This window comes from Sarcophilus harrisii, chromosome 4 (assembly GCF_902635505.1).
Source record: "Sarcophilus harrisii chromosome 4, mSarHar1.11, whole genome shotgun sequence".
Classification (NCBI taxonomy): Eukaryota; Metazoa; Chordata; class Mammalia; order Dasyuromorphia; family Dasyuridae; genus Sarcophilus; species Sarcophilus harrisii.
Window position 1 is genome coordinate 162,382,811 of NC_045429.1, and position 21,430 is coordinate 162,404,240.

Below are 21,430 nucleotides of genomic sequence, written 5' to 3' on the forward strand. Positions count from 1 at the left end.
CAAGAAAAAATAAACTATATATTTATATTTACTTAATACTGTAAAAATCTGCTCAAAATTGTTAATTGAATTTTGAAGCAAACAAAGGAGAGTTTGCTTAGCAAATTTGAGACTTAGAAAATAGTAAAAAAAATTGATTTCTATTACAAATATTTTAGAGAGTTACAGTGGACAATGAAAGTGTTGATTGAATGAATAATTTTGTCATCACTAATTCAGAGAACATTTGTCTAAACATGGGCTCAGAGTGATGTCATGTAATTTTAACTTGTTTTTTTTTAACTTTAGAAAAGGTCAGTTTGCATAATATATTTAAAGCTTTTATTCCTATTTCTATTACTTGTCTTATGAGATGACCTTTTATAAATACCATAGAAATTTTTCTTCTATTTTAGAATTTATTTCTAGTATGTAGTCTACGAAGTCATCTTCTGCTGTATTCAGCAAATAGTTACTTACCTGGCATTTGGTAAGAATAGGGTGTTTGGCCTGGTTGGGGGGTAGAAAACCCTGGACTGTAACTGAGGCACCCCGTCTGTAGTGGTGACTGGGTTTGTGAAAGTCCACTTTCTGTCTTGATGCCTGGTAACATCACACCTAAATCTGGATGAGCAATTAATATTCAAAACAATTTAATGATTAACTTATTGAAACCCTCTATTGTAGATGGTATAAAAAAAACAGCCAAAGTATCAACTAGCAGAGTTTTCCATTTATAATGAAATAACAGAAATAAGATGCAAAATACCGTAAGTGGGTAAGCTGTAAGGTTGTCCTGTCTGTGAGTAGGCTGTGTACACTGCTGGCTGCTGCATTCCTGAATACTGAGTCTGCCCGGCATAGGCAGACATTGTTTGAGCTGCTGGTGTAGAAAGAATGTGTGGATAGGGCCTAAATATCAGAAAAATAGTATTACTGTGGCAACAAAGACTGTATATTAATTATAACAGCTTATCAACTTTTAAATAATAAAACCTTTAAAATTCAAATGGCAATCTCTCCCTACCCATAGTTTGGGCAATTAGATGGTATTGTGAATAGCACTGGCTTGGAGTTAGGAAGATCTGAATTCAAATCTGCCTCAGACACTTACTGGCTACATGAATCTGTCAAGTCACTTAGCCTCATTTGCCTCAATTCATCTATAAAATACGATGGAGAAGGAAATAGCAGACCAGTCCAGTATCTTTGCCAAGAAAACCCAAATGGGCTCACAAAAAGTTAGACACTACTGAAAGAACTGAACAACAATAATCCATAATTTAATTGCATATTTCATGGTACAATGGAAATAGCGCTTGACTAGGAGTCGAGAGAACTAAATTCTAGTCCTGGCTCTGTCACAAATGAGCATTGTGATCTTTGTAAAGTCCTCGATCCTCCCTAGTCCTCAACTTACTCATCTGAAAAATGGAGTGGTGATTTGGTGATTTCTAAGCATCCTTCCAGTTTTAAGATTATCTATCATCTATAATATATATTTATTTACATATATACATATATATTTATATACATACACCTATATTTTATATATATGTGCATATGTAAATATGTATTTAGAATGTTAAAATACTTAGTTCTGTCTGGCTTAAGTTTCATAGTATATATTTAGAAATTGTAAACAGGATTGGCAACAGTTTAATTCTTCATATTAAATATGTGTGTGGTATATCATTTACCTGGAACAGAAAGCTGATGTACAGATGGAGTGATATGATTATGATAACATAATGTAATATCTTAAATGCTTTCCATTATTAGGATAATAACTATAATTATGTTCACAGATCAAAAAATTAACCTAAAAGTCTAAAACAACAACTGTGTAAATTTTAATGAGCATATTATTCACCCTGTAATATAAAAATAAATACCTTGGTTTGGGGTTAGAATTGTTTTATAAATTCTTAAAAAGTCATTAGAATAAAAATATTGTAGTAGTGTGACTGCTTCAGTTTTCTTTAAAACAATCATTAGGATTAATGTTGCAACTTCACATAGATAATATACGCATAGTATATACGATTCTCTATAGGGTAATATATTAAAATTTCATATTCTTAAATGAGAAAAAGTAATATTAATCTTTCATTATGATAAATTGCCTCAAATAAGGGCTTGTCAAAAAATTGTATGGAATGAAATCACATGTCTCTATCTTCAGCTATGCATAACTCCAAAGTCTGTTTCTCCTAACTTTTCCATTCCCTAGGTACACATGCAACTGAATACTTGAAGTGTGAGACAAAAGAAAAGGGAAAGAATTATATTACAATTTATTCTGCTTCCCTTAAGGCAATGACTCTATTTGATTATATAATCCTTCCTACCTAAAGAAAATGACAACTTTTATTTAGTGTATTATTGCTTCCTTAGAAAAGTCTTAGTGAAGAATTTGTACTGATATATTTTGTGTGTATGCATGTGTATTTAAAACACAAAGCTTGGGAACATAGAATTGTTACCAGACAAATCTAGATTTATCTTTTAAATAGTGTTAAAACTCAGTATACATGGAAATACCTGGATAAGTTTGACAAAATAATTATAGAACCCTTGAAATTAATACAAATTGTCTTCAGAGAATGAAATATAACAAAATCTGACACAATGTTACAGTCCAATAATCATTTTTAAAATTGAACTATTCACCTAAATGTTCATAACTCAAACAGTGAAGTTTGAACCTGTAACTTTAGAGATGTTTATACCTATTTAAACATTACTTTTTAAATTTAATTAAATATAGTCAGCTGATGTTAAATTTGTTTTGGTAAAAACCATATATACCAGAGTTTGTTACTTTTCTTAGGACAATATAGACATTAACTTTTCTAAAACAAGAGTATATATCTAGAATTGCCCAGATAGAAATGGATAAATGTCTTTAGTTAGCCTACCAAACAATGTCACTTGTAGGCTATAAATTGAAATATTTGCAAAATCATAAAATAATTCTGGTTATTTGCTTTGACACTCAAGAAAAAAAAATTCACTTACTTGGAGGGATACAACTGTGGGGAATACTGATGTGTTGATCTGGGACTGTAGCCACTACTTGTTATTACTGTAAGATAATACACATATACATACATACAAATATACATACATATACATATATATATATATATATATATACATATGTAAGTAATTGCAACATAAATATATCTCACTAAGATACATGATAATTTTAATCAAATAATATTAGTACTTCAATTTATTTTAGCATGTTTGGTATTTAAACTATTAATGGTATTCAAAATTTCTTTTGATATTAATTTTTAATACCAACATTGACTACATGCATTCATACTCCCCAATAAGCTTCTCTCCTACAGTAATTTACCACAAATATTGATTTCAATATAAAGTGAAGGAGCACTGAACAGTTTCATGTGTATATATTTTCCAACATCCAATTCCCTCCCCAAAATTTAAGTTCATACATTCTAAGCTCTTAATGTTCAAATTTTGATTTAGTCATAGTTAATTTAATTTTTTTCATTTTAATACATTATATAGGGAATTGATAATTTAGGATAGTGAAAAGTATTCTTAAGTAACATGCACACTTATAACATTTTAATGTGACAGTAAAGGTAACATTTAAAAAAATAAAAGTACAACTTTTAACAACATAGCAATAGCCATATTTACCATGATATCTCTACCTATTTTCCAAGAACTTAAAGTATGACAGTCAGATTTTATTTATATCTGTCCAAACTGGACGAATTCCAACAGTTTGGAAGTTTTTCTTTCCTTTAGCCATCTGTCTTGACTAAGACAGATGTATTCCAAATATATGTACACTAAAGTGTTGAACCAATCCCTTCAGAGCAAATCCATACTGGGCAAACATACAGAGTGTCTTTATTAGGCCATCTGCTGTTCATTCACTTTTCAAAAAGATTAAAGTAGTACCCAGTGTAGCACTGGAATTACTTTAGTCTAATCAATCATAGTTATACTTCAAAGTAGTAAATCCTTCCTAAGTTGTTCAGAATAATACCAGAACCAAACCTTCAGAATTGTTTAAGTGACAAATAGGTTTAGGTTCCTAACTATTTTATGAAACATGATATATTTCTATATCCAAGTATCATTAGGGCCCTTGTGATCTATTACTTTATAAGCACACAGAATTTAACAGGTTTAAGATCATTTTTTTAACCTTTGTGTTTTGAATCTTTAAAGTACATTTTAAATAGTTTTAAAAGCAATGATACAAAATCTATCTTTCCAAGAACTCTTGAGTCAGATTTGAAAAATAAACATTTGTTAATGATATTTTGATTTAATAGTAACAAATTTACCAAAAATAACAATCATAAGTTATTTTTATGCAATTCAAAATAAAAGCAACATTACATTTTTTTTAGGTTCTTCTAGATTATTAAGCACTTAAAATGGCTAAGGTTAATCAATTGCCTCATTAAGAACTAAAAGCTGTGTGTTTCATAATGTGGGAACTTAGTAAATATCACATAATATTATGCCATGGAAAATTCAAGTCTAGTTTATTTGAGCCATATGAGAGAATTTCAGTCCTCCTCTAATTATGCTTCTGTTATTTTTTGACCAAAAATATGAACATATGAACCAAACAGAACCAGTTTGGCTAAACTTTGGTAAACTTGAAATTTATATGTTTTAAAATTGGCTTTTCTCAGCTTTGGAAAATATAAGGTTTTTATCACAAAGTTGTGGCAAAGGATGAATGGATAGAAATTTAACAATACCTGCTAAATGATCTGCTCCCTCCCTCAAAAAACAAACAAACAAACAAACAAAAAAAAACCCAACCCAACAATAACCACGTTGGACATCAGTAATGTTTGTACATGTGTCTCTTTGTGTGTATACACATATATATTGACATATATCACAGCAATCCTACATATATATTGAAATTAAAATCAACTTTACTTTTCTTTCCTTTAATTTATGAATCTAGATACTCCTATGGAAGCATTTTCAAAATGGTATCAAGATTAAGATCAAACAATACCTTCTATAAGTATTCTTTCCTGAACCCTCACTTACTAATGCTTTTCTTCTAAAATTATTTTTATCTACTCTATAAGTATCTGTATTATCAATTTACCTGCATACTCTCTCCCAACAAAATATAACTTTATTGAGGGCAAAGGTTGGCTTTACTTCTTTTTCTTCTTTACATCCCCAGTACTTAGTAATGTATCTGGAGCCAGGGGAAGTGATTAATAAATATTTATTCATTAATTGACAGATAGACCTAATTATAAATAATCTAATTTAAAATATGCAAAGTATCACCAAATTTTTGAGATCTGAATAATTTTTCTTTTGCTTTACTAAAAATATTATGTTTGCATTTTAAGTGTTTATTAGGGGGGTAAATGTTATATATAATCTTTTAAAAAAGTAAACATATTTTGTTCTATTTCATTTAAACAAAAGGGTTACTAATACAAGGTGCTAAGATTAATATTATCATAGGGATGTTTATTTATCAAATTAAGAATCAGTTCGAATAAGTTGTCTAATAAGTTAAAGATGAACTCAAATAATTCTACCAATAATGATCATTTTCAGACTTCCTTTCACCCTGGGACATTGTCTTCTTGTTTCATTTAAAAAAAAATAATGACATTTCTTGTTATCAAATAAAATGAATAAACTAGTCTCTTGACTAATATATTTAGAAAATGAATTTAATAAATTCTCTAAAGCATCTTCAGCTTTGGAGACAAATGTCTTGCAAATTCAAGTTTATATAAATTCTATCTCCATCATTTAAAAGGGTAATGGCCATCAAAAATTTTATCTTTTTATAATTTAATTTCGTCATAAGTAAAATGGGGATAACACTTAGGATAATTCAAGGGTTTGTTATGAGGAAATGCTTTGCAAATTTGCAATATACTTTGTAAATGAATCATCATCATTACCAGGAAAAATAGTTAAATAACTTGGTGTTATGATACCAAATTATAATGGTTAAGTATACTGAGAGCTAGAGTAGGTCAAATAAGCTGACCATTATATTTTAATGCATCATCAGACTGTATATATTTATCTGACAATTATAATAAAATTTTAAATAAAATGATATGACAATGATATTAATTAAGAAATTAATAATTAAGTAATCAGGAGACTTGGTTTTTCCATTGGACTACCAGAAAGCTGATAATTAGCACTTATTGAGTTATCAATTAATAATCAATAAATTATGAACAACTAATAACTTTCTACTAACTACTAACTTTTCTGAGCATCAATTTTAATTTGTAAAATGAGTGTGTTGATTAGTTAATTTTTATAGAAACCATTTTGATAATTATTATAGGATTTTTTTGCTGTAGATTCTCTTAACTGATTTAAGATTTCATTTAATTATATCATCACTTTTATAATTTTATTATTTTCCTTTAGGTTATTTAAATAACCTAAAGGAAAATAATAAAATACTTGTTTGGTTGGGATATGTATTAATGAATATTTTAAGTAATAGAACATGCTAGATTAATTGCTTATTGGACTGGTAGAAAACATCACATATTGATATATAATTTATACCATTTGTATGAATGCTGTATTTTTGTGTCTTTACAAAATTTTAGTTAATTTCCTGGAATCTACTTTTAAAACATTTTCAGGACATAGAATTTTATTCTGTAATCCTAACAATAAAACAATAATTAAAATTTATATAGTACTTTAAGTTTACAAAGTGCTTTATAAATTATTAGCTCATTTTTTCCTCACAACAGCCCCAGGAGGTAGGTGCTATTATTATTCCCATTTTACAAATAAGGAAACTGAGCCAAGTAGAGATTAAGTGACTTGCTTCATTTCACAGTTAGTAAATGTTGGAGGAAGGACTGATCTCAAGTTTCCCTAATTTCATATCCAGTGTTCTGGGTAAGTTAACATTAGCTATATAGAATACTCTACTAGGTGAGAATGCTGGGTCTAAAGTCAGGAGGCCTGATTCTTATAGTGCTTCTGTCACCAATTAACATCAGTTTGTGTAGTGATTCTCCATTTATTTTGATAATGAAATTTGATGAAGACCATTTATATCTAGTATTTAGAAAAAAAATTATTAGGATTTTTATTTGAAAAAGTAGCAAAGTTTTCATAATCGAAAGCATAACCACTGTGTGCACACACACACACACACGCAGAAGCACTGCACCTACATACTACCTAGACAAACCCCATTACTTTAAATATTTTATATGTTAATATACACCTTTTTAGGCAATGTAAAAATCCATTACTTCCAGAAGCAATTAAGAGTATTTTAGCTTTTCTTTGTAAAACTCTTGACTGAGTCAACTTATTTGCTAACCTACTGGGAGTTACAAAAATATTTACATTTAAAGTGGACTGATGGTTACAGTTATACTATTGTTTTTCTTGATGCATTAATATTAAAGGTAGCACTATCCAATTTAATGTTCTAATGCAAGCAACGTGTGCTTTCCTGCAGTCCATTAACCTTTAATACTTTTCACTCAGCTGCTTACAAAGAAAAAAATTTTAAAAACCTACATAGGAAATGAGGTTACTTAGAAAGAATCAAATGGACAATATTACATTTTGAGTCATAGTTAGAAGGCAATTTTTATATTAACTATCAATGCTGGCAGAATAAAGTTTATGGCTGGCACAGCCCACTTATTAAATTAATTACATTTTATGTAAAATAATTATCCCTGAAACCACCTATGATTATTTCATTGCCATGAATTTCAATGTTCATTTTAAAAAGTTATCTAAAATACACAAAATTCTATTTCAATTAAAAACTTTTTTTTTGTAGAATCAGAAATCATTCTTAAAAACTTGGAATTAATAACTATTAGATTTCTTTTTAAAAGGGAAGAGCTTTTTTCTTTTTCTTTATAAAAGTAACAATTCTGATTCCAAGTATTTTAACAGCTATAGCTACTGTTGTATTTATGAGGCCTATTCATGAAAAATAATTTGATGAATATGCCAGTGTGCATATAATAGCACATGAGCTTAAGGCTTTACCTGACCCAGTAAAAGTGTCAAGTGATCCATCTCCAGTTGTAGTAGTTGTTTCACTGTTGTTCATCGGCTCTGTTTTGACTGCAAGAAGAGACACTATGTAGAAGAATAAGCAGACATGAGTTTTATTTCTAAACTTTTCACATAAGATCTCATTCCAGTTTGACAGAAAAATTTTCTAGTTAGCATGTGCATGCAAAGGAAAAACAACAATTAAAAATTTGATAAGGTCTTGTTAATTCATCTTCTAATACATGTATTTATAAAGAGAATTTAATTCAAAATACTCTGGCTAAACTAATTTCAAAGTATTTTAACTTGTATTCAACATATTTTGAATTTCAAAAAAAATTATATGTGGTTTAATTCTTAGTTTAATCACTGATATACTGATTTTGTAGTTAAAAGAATGAAGGAATATTTGGTCATTCTCTCTATATAATCTTTTTTGTGATCAAAATATTAATAACACATTCCTTGATCTTTCTAATAAACCCATTAAAAAGCACAAAATAAAACAATTCTATAGAAAAATATTGAATTGAGGACTAGTTAATGCATTACATAAGAAATTATATTCCATTTCACACCAATATATTTCCTGTTTGTAGCAGAGTCTAAGCAGCTACATGATTTAATTACAAATTCTAAATGGTGATATTTAGATGCAATATGCATTTGTACATATCCTGGTATGTAATTTCCATATAAGTAAAGACTACCAGTTGTATTTATTGGAGACAAGTATTAAAGCCAATGTATACATTGTGTTGAAATAGAATGATTCTGATTATAGAAAAGATCCTAGAAAATATTAGGAAGAAAGGATAGAAACATTTGTTTGTGAATTATTTCCCATTTAGCATCCCTTGAGATCATTGTGTCACAAAATGCAACAGCAATAAACTGGAAATGCAAGATAAGAAATAGTTGAATATGACAAAATATGTAGAAAAATAAAACATTCAAGTTGTCATAATTGACCATAGATTGAGCATATATTAATTATGTTGTTCTGTTAGATTAGTAATCATAATGGGAAATATACCGCAATAATTAAGCAATCCCTCCAAAGAATCAGAATTAATCAGAACAATATTTAGTTAGGTATAAAAAAATCTGTATTTGGAGTACTACAAAGAATCTGTAGAAGATTTTGATCTTTTTCTAACAATGATTTTTCTCAGAACCCAATTCAATCATTCCTTCATTCATTTCAGGGTTTTATCTTTTTTTCTTTTCATTTTTTTCTAGTTTCTTTTTATATTTTGCTCTCCCGAATAAGATATAAGATGCTTGAAGACAAGGATTTTCTTTTCTTTTCTTTTCTTTTTTTTTTTCTCTATAAGTACAGGGACACAATTTTCAGGAACAACAGAGGATAATGACTCTTTTTTTATCCTGATTAAAGATTAATTAATGATAGAAATACAAACTACATGATCAGAAAAACTTTTATCACAAAATTGTTGCATATTAAAAATACAACGGATTTTTGATAACTTTTTTGATAATTTTTGATAATGTTTAAGAGGAATTAGATTGATCAACTAACAACAGTTTAGATGTGATCCTAAATAATGGGATCTCTCACTAGCATTTCCTGACTAACCTTGTATATTTGTACAGAAGAATACACACAGACAGAATTGCTTCTTGATGCAACACATTCTTTAACTTTTGATATTTGCAACAAAAAAGTACCACAGGTGATCAGCAAAATCTGATCAAGAAATGTTATCTAGGAATTTTAAAATTTGATCCTCTTTGGATTAAGACAAAGCTTTATGGTATATCTGTATGAAAAGGATAGCAATTCTTTGCTTTTTCAAATGGGCATCAGCAAGAATTAATGTTTCTTATTTTCTGAAGAAATAAAAAGCACAAGGAAAGAGCTATTGATAATATATGTTCCACTTATACCATTTGTACTTATTTGAAAGTATGAGGAACAAAAAGCACTTATGGCAATCACTCTCATTTTTTGGGCTTATCTCATCCTTTCACAGAGCTTAAAAATACCAAGAGTGGATTTTTTTTAATGTTTCCTTTCTTAAGTGTTCATTACCCATATACTCATACTAGTTACAAGACATCTCTTCCAAATAATCAAGTTTATATATAATAAATTGCTTTTGGCCAAAAAAGATTCATTATTATAGGGGATAAACTGTGCCTGGGAATATAATCTTAAGCAGCAAAACACTAAGATACATTCATTCTACTGAAGTGTGTGTATATGTATTTCAAAAGTATCAAAATATTTTAAGTTGCAGCTATTAGTTTGTTATATGAAACTTAACAGAATTATAAGACTAGACAGAGATCATCTAATTCTACCATTTTCTTTAATACATGGAAACTGAAATCTAGTCCAAATCCATCACAGATGTTATGGTCTATATTGACTTATAATATATCAGGAGTGTGAGAGTGTATGTATGTGGTATGGGTGTGAATTTGTTATATTGTGTAAGTTATATTGTATTTTCAAGATAATAGGGTTAATATTCAAAACAGAAGAGTCATTTAGTGGAGATGGTGGGGAAATGTGAAGACCGCGTATTTTAAAATCAGCCGGAGTCAGGAATTCAGGTTAGGGGAAAATCTTCAATCTTTTATTCTCAGTAGAGATGAAGAAGAATTGGAGGTAGAAGGGGATCAGAGGTAAAAAGGAACTGAGTCAAGAAGCTAGCCAGACCAGAAGCCACAAGACCAGCAGCCACCAGAACCGAACCCAGCCAGCAATCTCTCCCAGCCTTTCTTCCTGCCCCTATGCCTCCACCCACCAAAATCATCATTTCTTATACAACACATTAGTACTTGCACAGAGAGTGGGCAGGGGCCATTCTTTCTCCAAGCATATATATATATATATATATATATATGTGCAACAAGAGAATTGTATAAATATATTTATACATATTGGATTTAACATATATTTTAACATGTTTAACATATACTGGATTGCCAATCATCTAGGGGAGGGGGTTGGGAGAAGGAGGAGAAAATTTGAAACACAAGGGCCAATATTGTCAAATTATCCATGCATGTTTTGAAAATAAAAAGCTTTATAAAAAATGACCCTAGGCAAGACACTTAACCCCGATTGTCTCAGAACAACAACAAAAAAGTGTCCCCGAGATGTTGGGGGGAAACATTTATATTTCTATTAGTGTTGTATCTTTGAAATAAATAGCCCTTTCTGAAAGTGAATATTAGATTGTTAAATGAAACTGCAATGCTATTCACTGACAACAGTGAGAAAAATATGAATTGTGGGAACTTCAGCCAACAATATTAGAGAAGAGATACTCTTACTCTCATCCTCTTAAATTACACTTAGACACTAAGGGGAAGATGTATCCTATGTGACTCTGGGATGCTAGGCCAGTAACACCACATTCATCCATTCACCCATCCACATACCTCTGTGTGTGTATGTGTGTGTGTATACATATATATAATATATATATAATTTGAATAATCAGTCCTTCAGACAGTCAAGCATTTGTTAAGCACCGTCTTTATTCCAGGCCCTACATTGAACACTTGAGAATACAAAGAAAGACAGCAGTGTGATACTTCTTCTCAGGGTGCTTATATTCTAATGGGGGAGAGAGAGCATATAAAAAAGTACACACATACACACACACACACACACACACACACACACACACACACACAAGATAAAAACTGTATAAATATAAGGCAACCTCAGAAGAAACTCATTTGGGAAGGAGGAAGAAAGCATAACATTTCTCTTAAAGAGACAGTGAACTATATCTTGAAGAAAACCAAACAGCCTAGTAGTTAGAAATGAAGGAGAAAATACTACAAATATAAGGAACATAAAATGGAAGGATCAAGTGCTATACACATAGCAGATGGAGATCACCGATTAGGCCAGTGTATCTAGATCAAAAAATATATGGTGGGAGAAGAGAGGGAGAGGGAGTAAAGTATCATAATAGTCCAGGCATGAGGTAATGAGAGACTGCAATGAGAGCAGCTGTGTGAATGGAGAGGATTGGACCTGTAACAGAAATGTTATAAAGGTAGAACAACAAGATTTGACAACAAATTGGACATATTAGGAGAAAGTTAATGAGTAACTAAGGATGATATTAAGATTCTATGTACCAATGACTAGAAAAATGGTGGTGGCCTTAACAATAATAAATAATAATAAAGTTGGGGAAAGGGTTAGGGTGTTTGCAGGGCAAGATAAGGAGACCTCCTTTGAACACATTAAATTTTAAATGCCAAAATGGCATCCATTTTGAAATGTCCAAAAGATGGTTGTGTGGAACTGAAATTCACCAAAGAGATTAGGGCTGAATTATAGATGTGGGTATTATCTGCATAAAAATAATGGAAAATAATTTGTTTTGTAAAGAGAATGGGAAAAGACAATGATTAAGTTGTACTATCCTTCATTAACTAGATTATTTGTAAAACAATAGAATACAAATTAGGTTTAAACTTATGGTATCAAGAGGTGGTAACAAAATAATGCTAATAATTTTTCATTAATTGTAAATATATAGAGAAGCAAAGTAATTTAAGGAAAACAAATCTTCTAAACAACTCATTTTTACTAAAGGTAACTCAAAATTATATTTATGAATTTTCTTTCATTCAACCTTTTCTATAGATTTTCAGAATGTGTATACTTTCTTTGTTTTTTCTCCACAGCTTGATAAGTATTCAAATACTATAATCACATCAGCACTGTCAGTGTTTTTGGAAAAGGTCTATCAGTTTATGCCCTATGACTCCTTATGACTTCATTTACCTTCTCTTTAACCTTGAGACCAAAATATTGCTCCGTGGACACCACCCCTTTATATGGATTTTTCTCTCTATCAGAATGTAAGTTTCTTTAGTTCAGATTATCATTTTTTGAATTTGTGTCTCTATCACTTAATGTTTAGCAACAAGAAACAATTTATTAATATTTTTCATATGTTTATTTATTAAATATACATTGTTTTGGACATTTCAGTCCTGGAAATAGAATCTATTTAACTTATGCTACATTTGGAACATTTTCCAGTTATAAATTATTAGAATCATGTTACTAAATTCATCAGATTGATATTTTGTGTACTGTGATTTTGGGGCTAAATTTTTACATGATGAAAATGATTAATTAAAAAAGTAACTCATCACCATGATTTCTGAGGAAGTTATAAGTTGAGGGGAAGTGGTTGTATATACCAATGTAATATATACAAAACTTTAGCTGTCAATTTCTACCACATTTGTGGTCAACTATCTCCCATTTATGACAAATTACTTAATATGAATGAGAGTCTAGATCATATAAGAATGAATTAGTCAAACCTACTTAATATAATCAGAGATAGTAGGAAGGAACAATTATTAAATCTGTAGACTTAGTTTACATTATATCTGTCTGTTTTGCTATATCTTAGCAACTACTAAATTTCTTCCTCCTCCTTGAAATCTACTTTAGACCTGTAATTCTTTCTTGATCACAATCTGCTTAGGTTGTCTTTTGAGATGAATGAATTGAAAAGACAACTTTCTTTATCTTCGAAAAATGCCTGTCCTGGGTACTATAATCCTACATTTGGATTCATTTATTTACATTTTAGTTTTGCATCTCTGGAGACCAAGGATTAAATTGGACAGAGATTTCAAAATGATTGGATTAGTCCTTATATAAATTTCCCACTAGACATCTCTCCATATCACAAAATCACAATGTGTAAAACCTAGAATTCTTTGTTCTGAAGAAGATTCTAGAGACAGCTGGGTCAGAATGGTTAGTTATACTATGCAATACTAAATCAATGTCATAAAGAACATTTCTGTATGCTATGAATGGTCTTAATAAATGGATGAGCCTAGAGTTTTATTTTTTTTCCAAGTCACCATGTTTTGTTGAAAGATACATTTTTATATGTTTTTATCTATTTATCTATACCACATTCATTTATTTATTTCCAAAAGTAACCACAAAGTTTTTAATTTGGCACACTATTCGAAATGATGAGAAAATTTTTGAGTCATAAGTGACATTTGTAGGAAGAGAATTAAGAGTTTCTTTAATTTTAATACCATTGAGTCAACTATTCTTAGATTTGAATTCAATTCAGTAAACATCTAAGAGCCTGCTGTGTACAATATATGATTTTCAACCAGTGGGGAAAAATACATTCAAGAGATCTCCTTGAATGCTAAAATAGACTGCAGTCTATTTCTCTTGGATTATGTATAATCAAGTCAGAAAAATGTGTATGAAACCAATCCAAATTTAGGCTTTGTAAAATTTTGATATGTCTCTTTCCCAAATAATAAATGTCTCACAGGAAAATAAAAATTTGTCTCATGAAAATAATTGCTACTATATATTTGAATTCTTGAGAAAAACTCATCAATGAAAAAATATCGACAAAGAGTAACTTTCTAAAAAGTAATTCAATTTTTTTTTGCTATATCTTGATGACTATGGTTGAGGAAATTCATATTTTTATATACATAATAAAGTAAATTCAGTCTTAAGGTATTTTTCCTACATAAATGATTTATTTAAAGTGTTAATTTAACTTAATTATTGACCTAGCAATAAGTGAAAGATTATATAGAGAGAATTGGTCTCAAGGTATTTCTTTTAAATTACATGGATTTTTTTTTCAATTTTCATAACAGAATTATAAGTTGTATAATCAGGCATTTTTATACATTTACAATTCAAATGGCAATAGAATAAAATTACCGAAAATATTTTAAATTCATATTCTAAAACTTTACCAATAGACACCTTATTTTAACCTTTCCAATAAGAATAATGCTAATTAGCATTTATATAGTATGCATTATGTGCTAAGCCCTGCTAAACACTTTGCAATATCTTATCCACTCCATACCTCTCAAAAGTAGATGCTATAATTATTCCCATTTTGCAGTTGAAGAAACTTAGACAAACAGAGATTAAAGAATTCGCATAGTTAGTAATTGTCTAAGACTATGTTCAAACTTGGGTCTTAATGGCTCCAAACCCAGAACTCTAGCTATTGTGTCACTATGCTACTTCCATTGCTTTCCACATTCAAAAGTTATGTTAACTTGAGAACTACAAATACTTGAAATATTTTACTGAAGTGGAAAATTTATGTTCCATACTCTTATGGAGACATTATATACATAGAACATTAAGATTTCATAAAAAAAGTTTCATATTTTGGATTTCATATTGTAATTTTGGTATAATACATCCTTAGCATTTTTCTTCATAAATGTATATGTTATATAGATATTTAAGATAAAGATTATTTTTATAATATATGAAAACTGAAATTTTTGTTAATAATCTTTGACAGCTATGAGTTGATGACTGTTTACATCGAAAAATAAAAAAAAACACAAGTGTTGTTTATAAGAATTTTAAGAAAATTTAAAATATAGAGAGTATTGGAATAACAATATATTCCTCACTTGAAAAATAGGATACAGCCAGACAAATTAGCAAAATACAACTTATTATGAAAATTACATTATTATTATTAAGATTATTATGAAATACAACTTATTATGACAATTGAAAAAAAATCCAGGTAATTTAAAAGAAATATTCTCTCTATCATCTTTCACTTATTGCTAGGTCAACAATTAAGTTAAATTAACACTTTAAATGGCTCATTTCTGTAGGAAAAACTATCTTAAGACTGAATTTAGCTTATTACATATATAAGAATATAGCAAAAAATTAGCAAAATCCCATTATTATTATGATTCATTAGCTAAATCCATTATTTCCTTGCTTTAGGTGACTCTCACTGAGGAAACTCTGTACCAATTCAGATCAATACATCAAGCTTCCTCTAGGTCTATTGCTATTCTGTTCAATAAATAGTCAGAATTATTATTTTAGCAAAAAATTTAATGAGAATAAAAACACTAAGAAAAAACATATAATTGATTGAATTTACAATACTCCTATAAAAACTAATTAAGAAATCACTGACATTATCCTGAGGTCTAGACAAAACTAAGCCCATTCTAACTGCAAAAATTGAGTCAAATCCAAATACTGATGTAACTCAGTTCTCAATATATACAACTCTTTTTTCCCCCAATTTTCAACAGAGTTCCCAAAGATGGCATCATTATGAATCTGTGCTGGACAGGTAGGTGACACAGAGCACCAAGCCTATATTCAGGGAGTCATTTTCCTGAGTTCAAATCTGACCTCAGGCCCTTATTAGCTGTGTGACTTAAGCTGAAAAAGGAAATGGCAAACCACCTCAGTATCTTTGCCAAGAAAACTCTAAATGGTATCACAAAGACTCAGACAGGATTGCAATGACTTTCATGCCACACAGCCTAATTAATGGATTATGTTTGCACCTGAAAGATTTCATAATTCATAACAAAAATGTTATTGTATTTCAGGAGCTTTTTGGCATTCTAAATTGACTGGAATATTTCATTAGGGATGTTTAAAGTTTAAAATCATGCTCTTCCCTCCCACTCTTAAAAAAAAAATCACTTATTTTAACTGATTAGTAACTGGGTAGCTTATTTCAATTAGCTGCATATGCATGCATATTTCCAAAAGTCACTCTTTGAAGGCCCTTTAATTTTGAAAACTCTTTACTTAACAAATGTTAATTGTAAGACAGAAAAATAACCTACCATTTGGGAACTGTTAAGCAAAAAGCATATTTATTTTTCCTGTTTCTTTTTTAGAAGCAATGAAATATATAGCAGTGGCACAAACCATAGAACAGAACAAGGACACAAACAGTAAGGGCAAACCCACACAGACACACACATGCAGTGTACCATGGTCTCTCATACTTGTTGCAGAAGAAGGAGTATTGCAACTCAGCAACCAGTCTGCAGTATTTAAAACAGTCATGGTGTCTCCTGAGAACAGGAACAGTATATAATGGGTCATTGTTTGAAGGCCTGCTCAGTGTCTATGAATAATCTTCAATGCATGTAAGTGTTTTTGCACTTTGAGCCAAGTTTTTTAACTTATGTATTCCTTTTATGAATATTATTTTATATGGTTTATTTTATTCAAGTAAAATATATGTACATGATTATTATTGTCCTTGAAAGTAAGTTCCCAGAGTTTTGAATCTTTTAATCCTTATATTTATACTTGATTTGAGTTTTAAAGGCAAACATACTTCATCTAAAAGTCATCCCTAAATGGCCTAGTCTTTTATCCTCATATGAACATAAAAGTTCGTTGATTTTAACTGGAATTATGTGCACATATGGAGCGATGAATGGTTGTCTATAAAGAAGGTAAAAAAAGCTAAGTTACAAAGAGTTTAGTGGAAAAGTTTTTCATTCAAAACATTCATAATGTGCACAACTTCACATGAAAGTAATCTGAAAATTGAATCTATGTAGACTCTGGTTTTTCCCCCTAGTATCCATCCATGAGTTAGAATAGTTTAATATACTGATAACTAATCATTAAATTAAAAAAATGTTTTGTGACAACTATCTACATCTGATCATTTCTAATAGTTTCTTGTTCAGAGCAGTTTGAATTTCAAATTTATTGTAACATTTATATGTTGTTTATAACACATGTTCTAACATAAATCTAAATATTTATAAAGAAAATATATCTAAAGAAAAAATAGAATATAGAAAAATATAGAATATATCTAAAAAAGTATGTAACTTCCATTTTGAACAACTAACAAATAACTTTTTCCTTTAAAAATAAAATTTTGAACACCTGTTTTTAATGTTTTCCACTTCCATCACTTTCAAAACTAGTTAAGTCAATTTCTTGGTAGTTTTGTACTTGACTTTAAACTTTTAAAATAATTTTTAAATTACTAAATTCAAGCCAGAACTCAAAGTCATGCTCTGATGCTTTGAATGCATGATCAGTTCATTCCTTCAGAAATCAATGTATAAGACTCCTTTTCCTCATCCTTGAGTGAACACTTTGGAGACAAAAAGGACAAACAAGCATGAACCCTTAGCAATATGCTGTTCTCAAAAGTAGAATCAGTCTTTTTTCTCCTTAAATGTTTCCAATTTTAGATGATAAAATAATAGAAATAGAGCTGACCTGATAATAAATCATATACTTGCTAAATATATATTTGTACATAATAAGGAGATATGGTGTTAATTAAGAGGATCTTTGCTCATTTATTAGCACCTCTAACACTAAAGCATGTAAATTTATATTCTTTCCAACTTCTGGATAGGATACTTACCTCCTGTCCCATTTGTGGTAACTGATGTGTTGCTGAGATTAGATTTATCCAGTTTGGAGCTACCAGGAGTATCACTACTTCCAACAAGAGTGTGAGGACTTGCTAGGTCCTGCATTTCCATAGACCTGTTAGAGCAGGAAGCATCACAGTAAAAAGTTGAAATCTCAGCAATCATTCTTCAATAACTTATACATGTTATTTCTACTGAGACATGTGGTCAGTTACTATGTTAGTTATTGGGAATGTTACTAGGAACAGGAATAATAAGCTACATGAAAATTGAAATTTGATTAAAATTAATTTTTTTAAATCAGTGTATTTTTTTAAATATTCTTATGTCGCTCAAACTATAATTTCTTTTTACCACCACTCATACTAGAAATATTTTAAATAAGAAAGGTCTTTCTATTCTTAAAGAATGAAATAAAAATTCACTTTTGATCCAGACCTGTGAGAAGCAGCATGGTACAACAGTAGATAATAAGTTGGCTATGTTGTGGATTTATGAAGATCTGTGTTTAGTTTCTGTCAGTGAGAAATAATGGTTGTTGGTTGTTTAAGACTTTTAACTTCCCAGTGCCCCAGGCAACTCTCTAAGATTTTAAATTGAAGAATATTTGTTGATTTGTAGTGGTAGAGGAAATTTCTTCACCTAAATTTCTCTATATCAATGAAATTAGAATACCAAATGTGTATGGTTAAATTTTATCAATTTTATAAGGAAAATTGACTCCAAATTGAAAAGAATAACACTTCTTTGTTAAATATTGCAATTTCATTTTACACATAAAAAGATCCCTTTCTCCCTCTAAAAGATAAAGTGTGATTTAGTCTTTAAAATACAAATGCATAATCATTCATGTACTAATCCTGCATATAATCTATATCAGAACAAAATCTACATGGGGAAGAAGGGGAGGACTTTGAAAAGAAGCAAACATGTATGTTTGTATATATATATGTGTTATGCATATGTGTATATGGGCATATTTATGTGTCTCATCTATAGGGACAGAGAAGAATCTTGGCAAGGGCAATAATTTCATAAAGGCAAGATATGTATCCTAGGATATGCAAAATGTATTACCTCTTCCTGTTTTATCATGAAAAGAAGCAAGTCGCCCTGTAAATGGGACACATACATCATCACAAAAGTCTATTTATTTTTCATTCCCATATTGGTGTAACTCTGCTTCTTGAATGCTAATGGTAACATGGTCTTGGTAATTATCTTCTACTACTGATGGGGTAAAGATTAATCAGTTATCACTAAATCCTGGATAAAGGCTAAAATCACAACCTACAAATTATTAAAGGGCATGGATTGGTGTATATGAAGGATATTGCATTGAAACAAATTAAACCTGTAACTCAGGTCTTGCTGACACTAAGTTCATAGCTCTACTTATAATGAAGTCTAGTTAAGATTAAAGTGTCACATCAGAACAGGGAAAGGAATTTTACAACTGCAGCAACTTTCAGAGATCATCTATCATGCCAGGGAGGAATTGTGATCTCTTTTGAGGCAGAGAATATCCTCCTAAGTCTTGAAATATTCAAAGAAACTATGAAGTTCCAACAGTGATTCTCTAATTTCAATTTCCTTTACTGAATTTGGGCTGTTAGTTTCCTCTCAATTTTTTGTGATAATGAAAATGAACTAGATAAGAGCTCATCCAGTAAGAAACAGTGTTCACAAAATTGTGTAAATGGGTCAGTCACCTCTAGTTATTTGGTCATTATCCTTAAATGATTAGCCTTTTACAAATGTTTTTTCATTTTCCCAAGAGTTATTATTATCATCCCCATTTCACACAGAAGAAGCTGAGGGAAGCAGACCTGGGCTGATGAAGCAGAGAATTATAATTCTCTAACTAGCAAGAAGATAAATGGATCATACCAATGAAATTATTTTATGTTCTCTATTATGCCAAAAAGATTTTTGGTACTCCTATCTTTTAGGAAACCCCACAATATGGACAAATTTTTTTAATTGAATGAATGTAAAGATCAGTATTCTGTAATAGGGAATTCCTACTAGCACCAGTCAGAACTAAAGAACTCTTTATACTACTAATAACATGTTTAGAACCTTTACAAAAACAAAACAAAAAAAAAAGATGCATAGTAATATATTTTATGCAGAAATAAAGTACAGTAAACATCTTAATAATGATGAAAATGGACATCTTTCTATGTATTTTTATATAAATCATAGGTTTTTAATTTATTATTATTATTATTAAAAATAACACTCTAGATAATAAATAAAGAAATGTGAATTCAAGTTCCTGATCTGGTACTGGCCTGACATGTTTTTAAAAAGCCCACTGACAGGCCCACTCATGCTTCTTCTCAAATTTATAGAATTCAATTTGCTGACAAATGGGTTTCATCCACAGATAGTCATGTTGTATTCCATTCTTTAATATGCCAAGACATTCTGTCTCTTTATGGGGTTATTCAACCCATTCACATTAAGTGCAAGGAAGTTAACACCTGCCAGTAGGGATCAGTGTGTGAAATGTGATGAGTGAGCACTGTGATAAGTGTTTGGCATTAGGAAGCAAAAATAAAACCTCTGTGAAAAAAGATGTGGAAAAGACAAGACACCAATGAGAGTGTGTGTGAATACAAATACAAACATTTAACATACCAACCCACCAGGAAGCAAGAGTTATGATTGTGTTATATTTCATATGATAAGCAATGCCAACAGAGATCTGGGAACTCCCCTGTAACTTCATTCTTTATGACCTTAAAATACTTGATAGTTACTATGGAAAAAAAATTAAAGTCAGCCTGGCATCTTTGTGATAGGGACTCCAGGTCCACATCTCATCTGGCTTAATAAACCACGGAGTTAATCCAAGTACAAAGTTCCTCTCTGAAATCAACAGGAGCCCAGCTCTGATATCATTTCCAAAGAGCAAGATGAAATGAGTCTGATATAAATATTCAAATGGAAAATTACCGCCAATCTACTCACAGTGTGTATAGAGTGCAATTCAAAACTCTCCCACCTGGTACTTACTGGCTCCCTCATGTCTACTAGGTACTGGTAGGTGGAAGGCAGGCTGAAGCTTAAGGAATCTTTTCAACTGCCAAGCCAAAAGAAGGGCAGGTAAGAGTGGAGGGATCATAAATACCCAAGGATTTAATTATCAGAGTGT

The 21,430-nt window shown here is 30.2% G+C and overlaps 1 protein-coding gene across 6 annotated transcripts in view; it reads right to left on the bottom strand.

Annotated features, from left to right (window-relative positions):
* Window positions 1-21,430, bottom strand: part of EYA4 (EYA transcriptional coactivator and phosphatase 4) — a 296,329-nt gene that overhangs the window by 61,574 nt on the left and 213,325 nt on the right. For 5 of the 6 annotated variants that reach the window (XM_031964240.1, XM_031964242.1, XM_031964243.1 and 2 more), the window contains exons 4-8: window positions 18,258-18,382; window positions 8,032-8,124; window positions 3,001-3,067; window positions 749-891; window positions 460-603 (exon numbers count right to left, since the gene is read on the bottom strand). In XM_031964240.1, the coding sequence (XP_031820100.1) occupies window positions 460-603; window positions 749-891; window positions 3,001-3,067; window positions 8,032-8,124; window positions 18,258-18,382 (572 nt within the window). Of the gene's footprint in view, window positions 1-459; window positions 604-748; window positions 892-3,000; window positions 3,068-8,031; window positions 8,125-16,860; window positions 16,930-18,257; window positions 18,383-21,430 lie in introns of all 6 variants that reach the window. The other variant, XM_031964244.1, reaches the window with a different exon arrangement.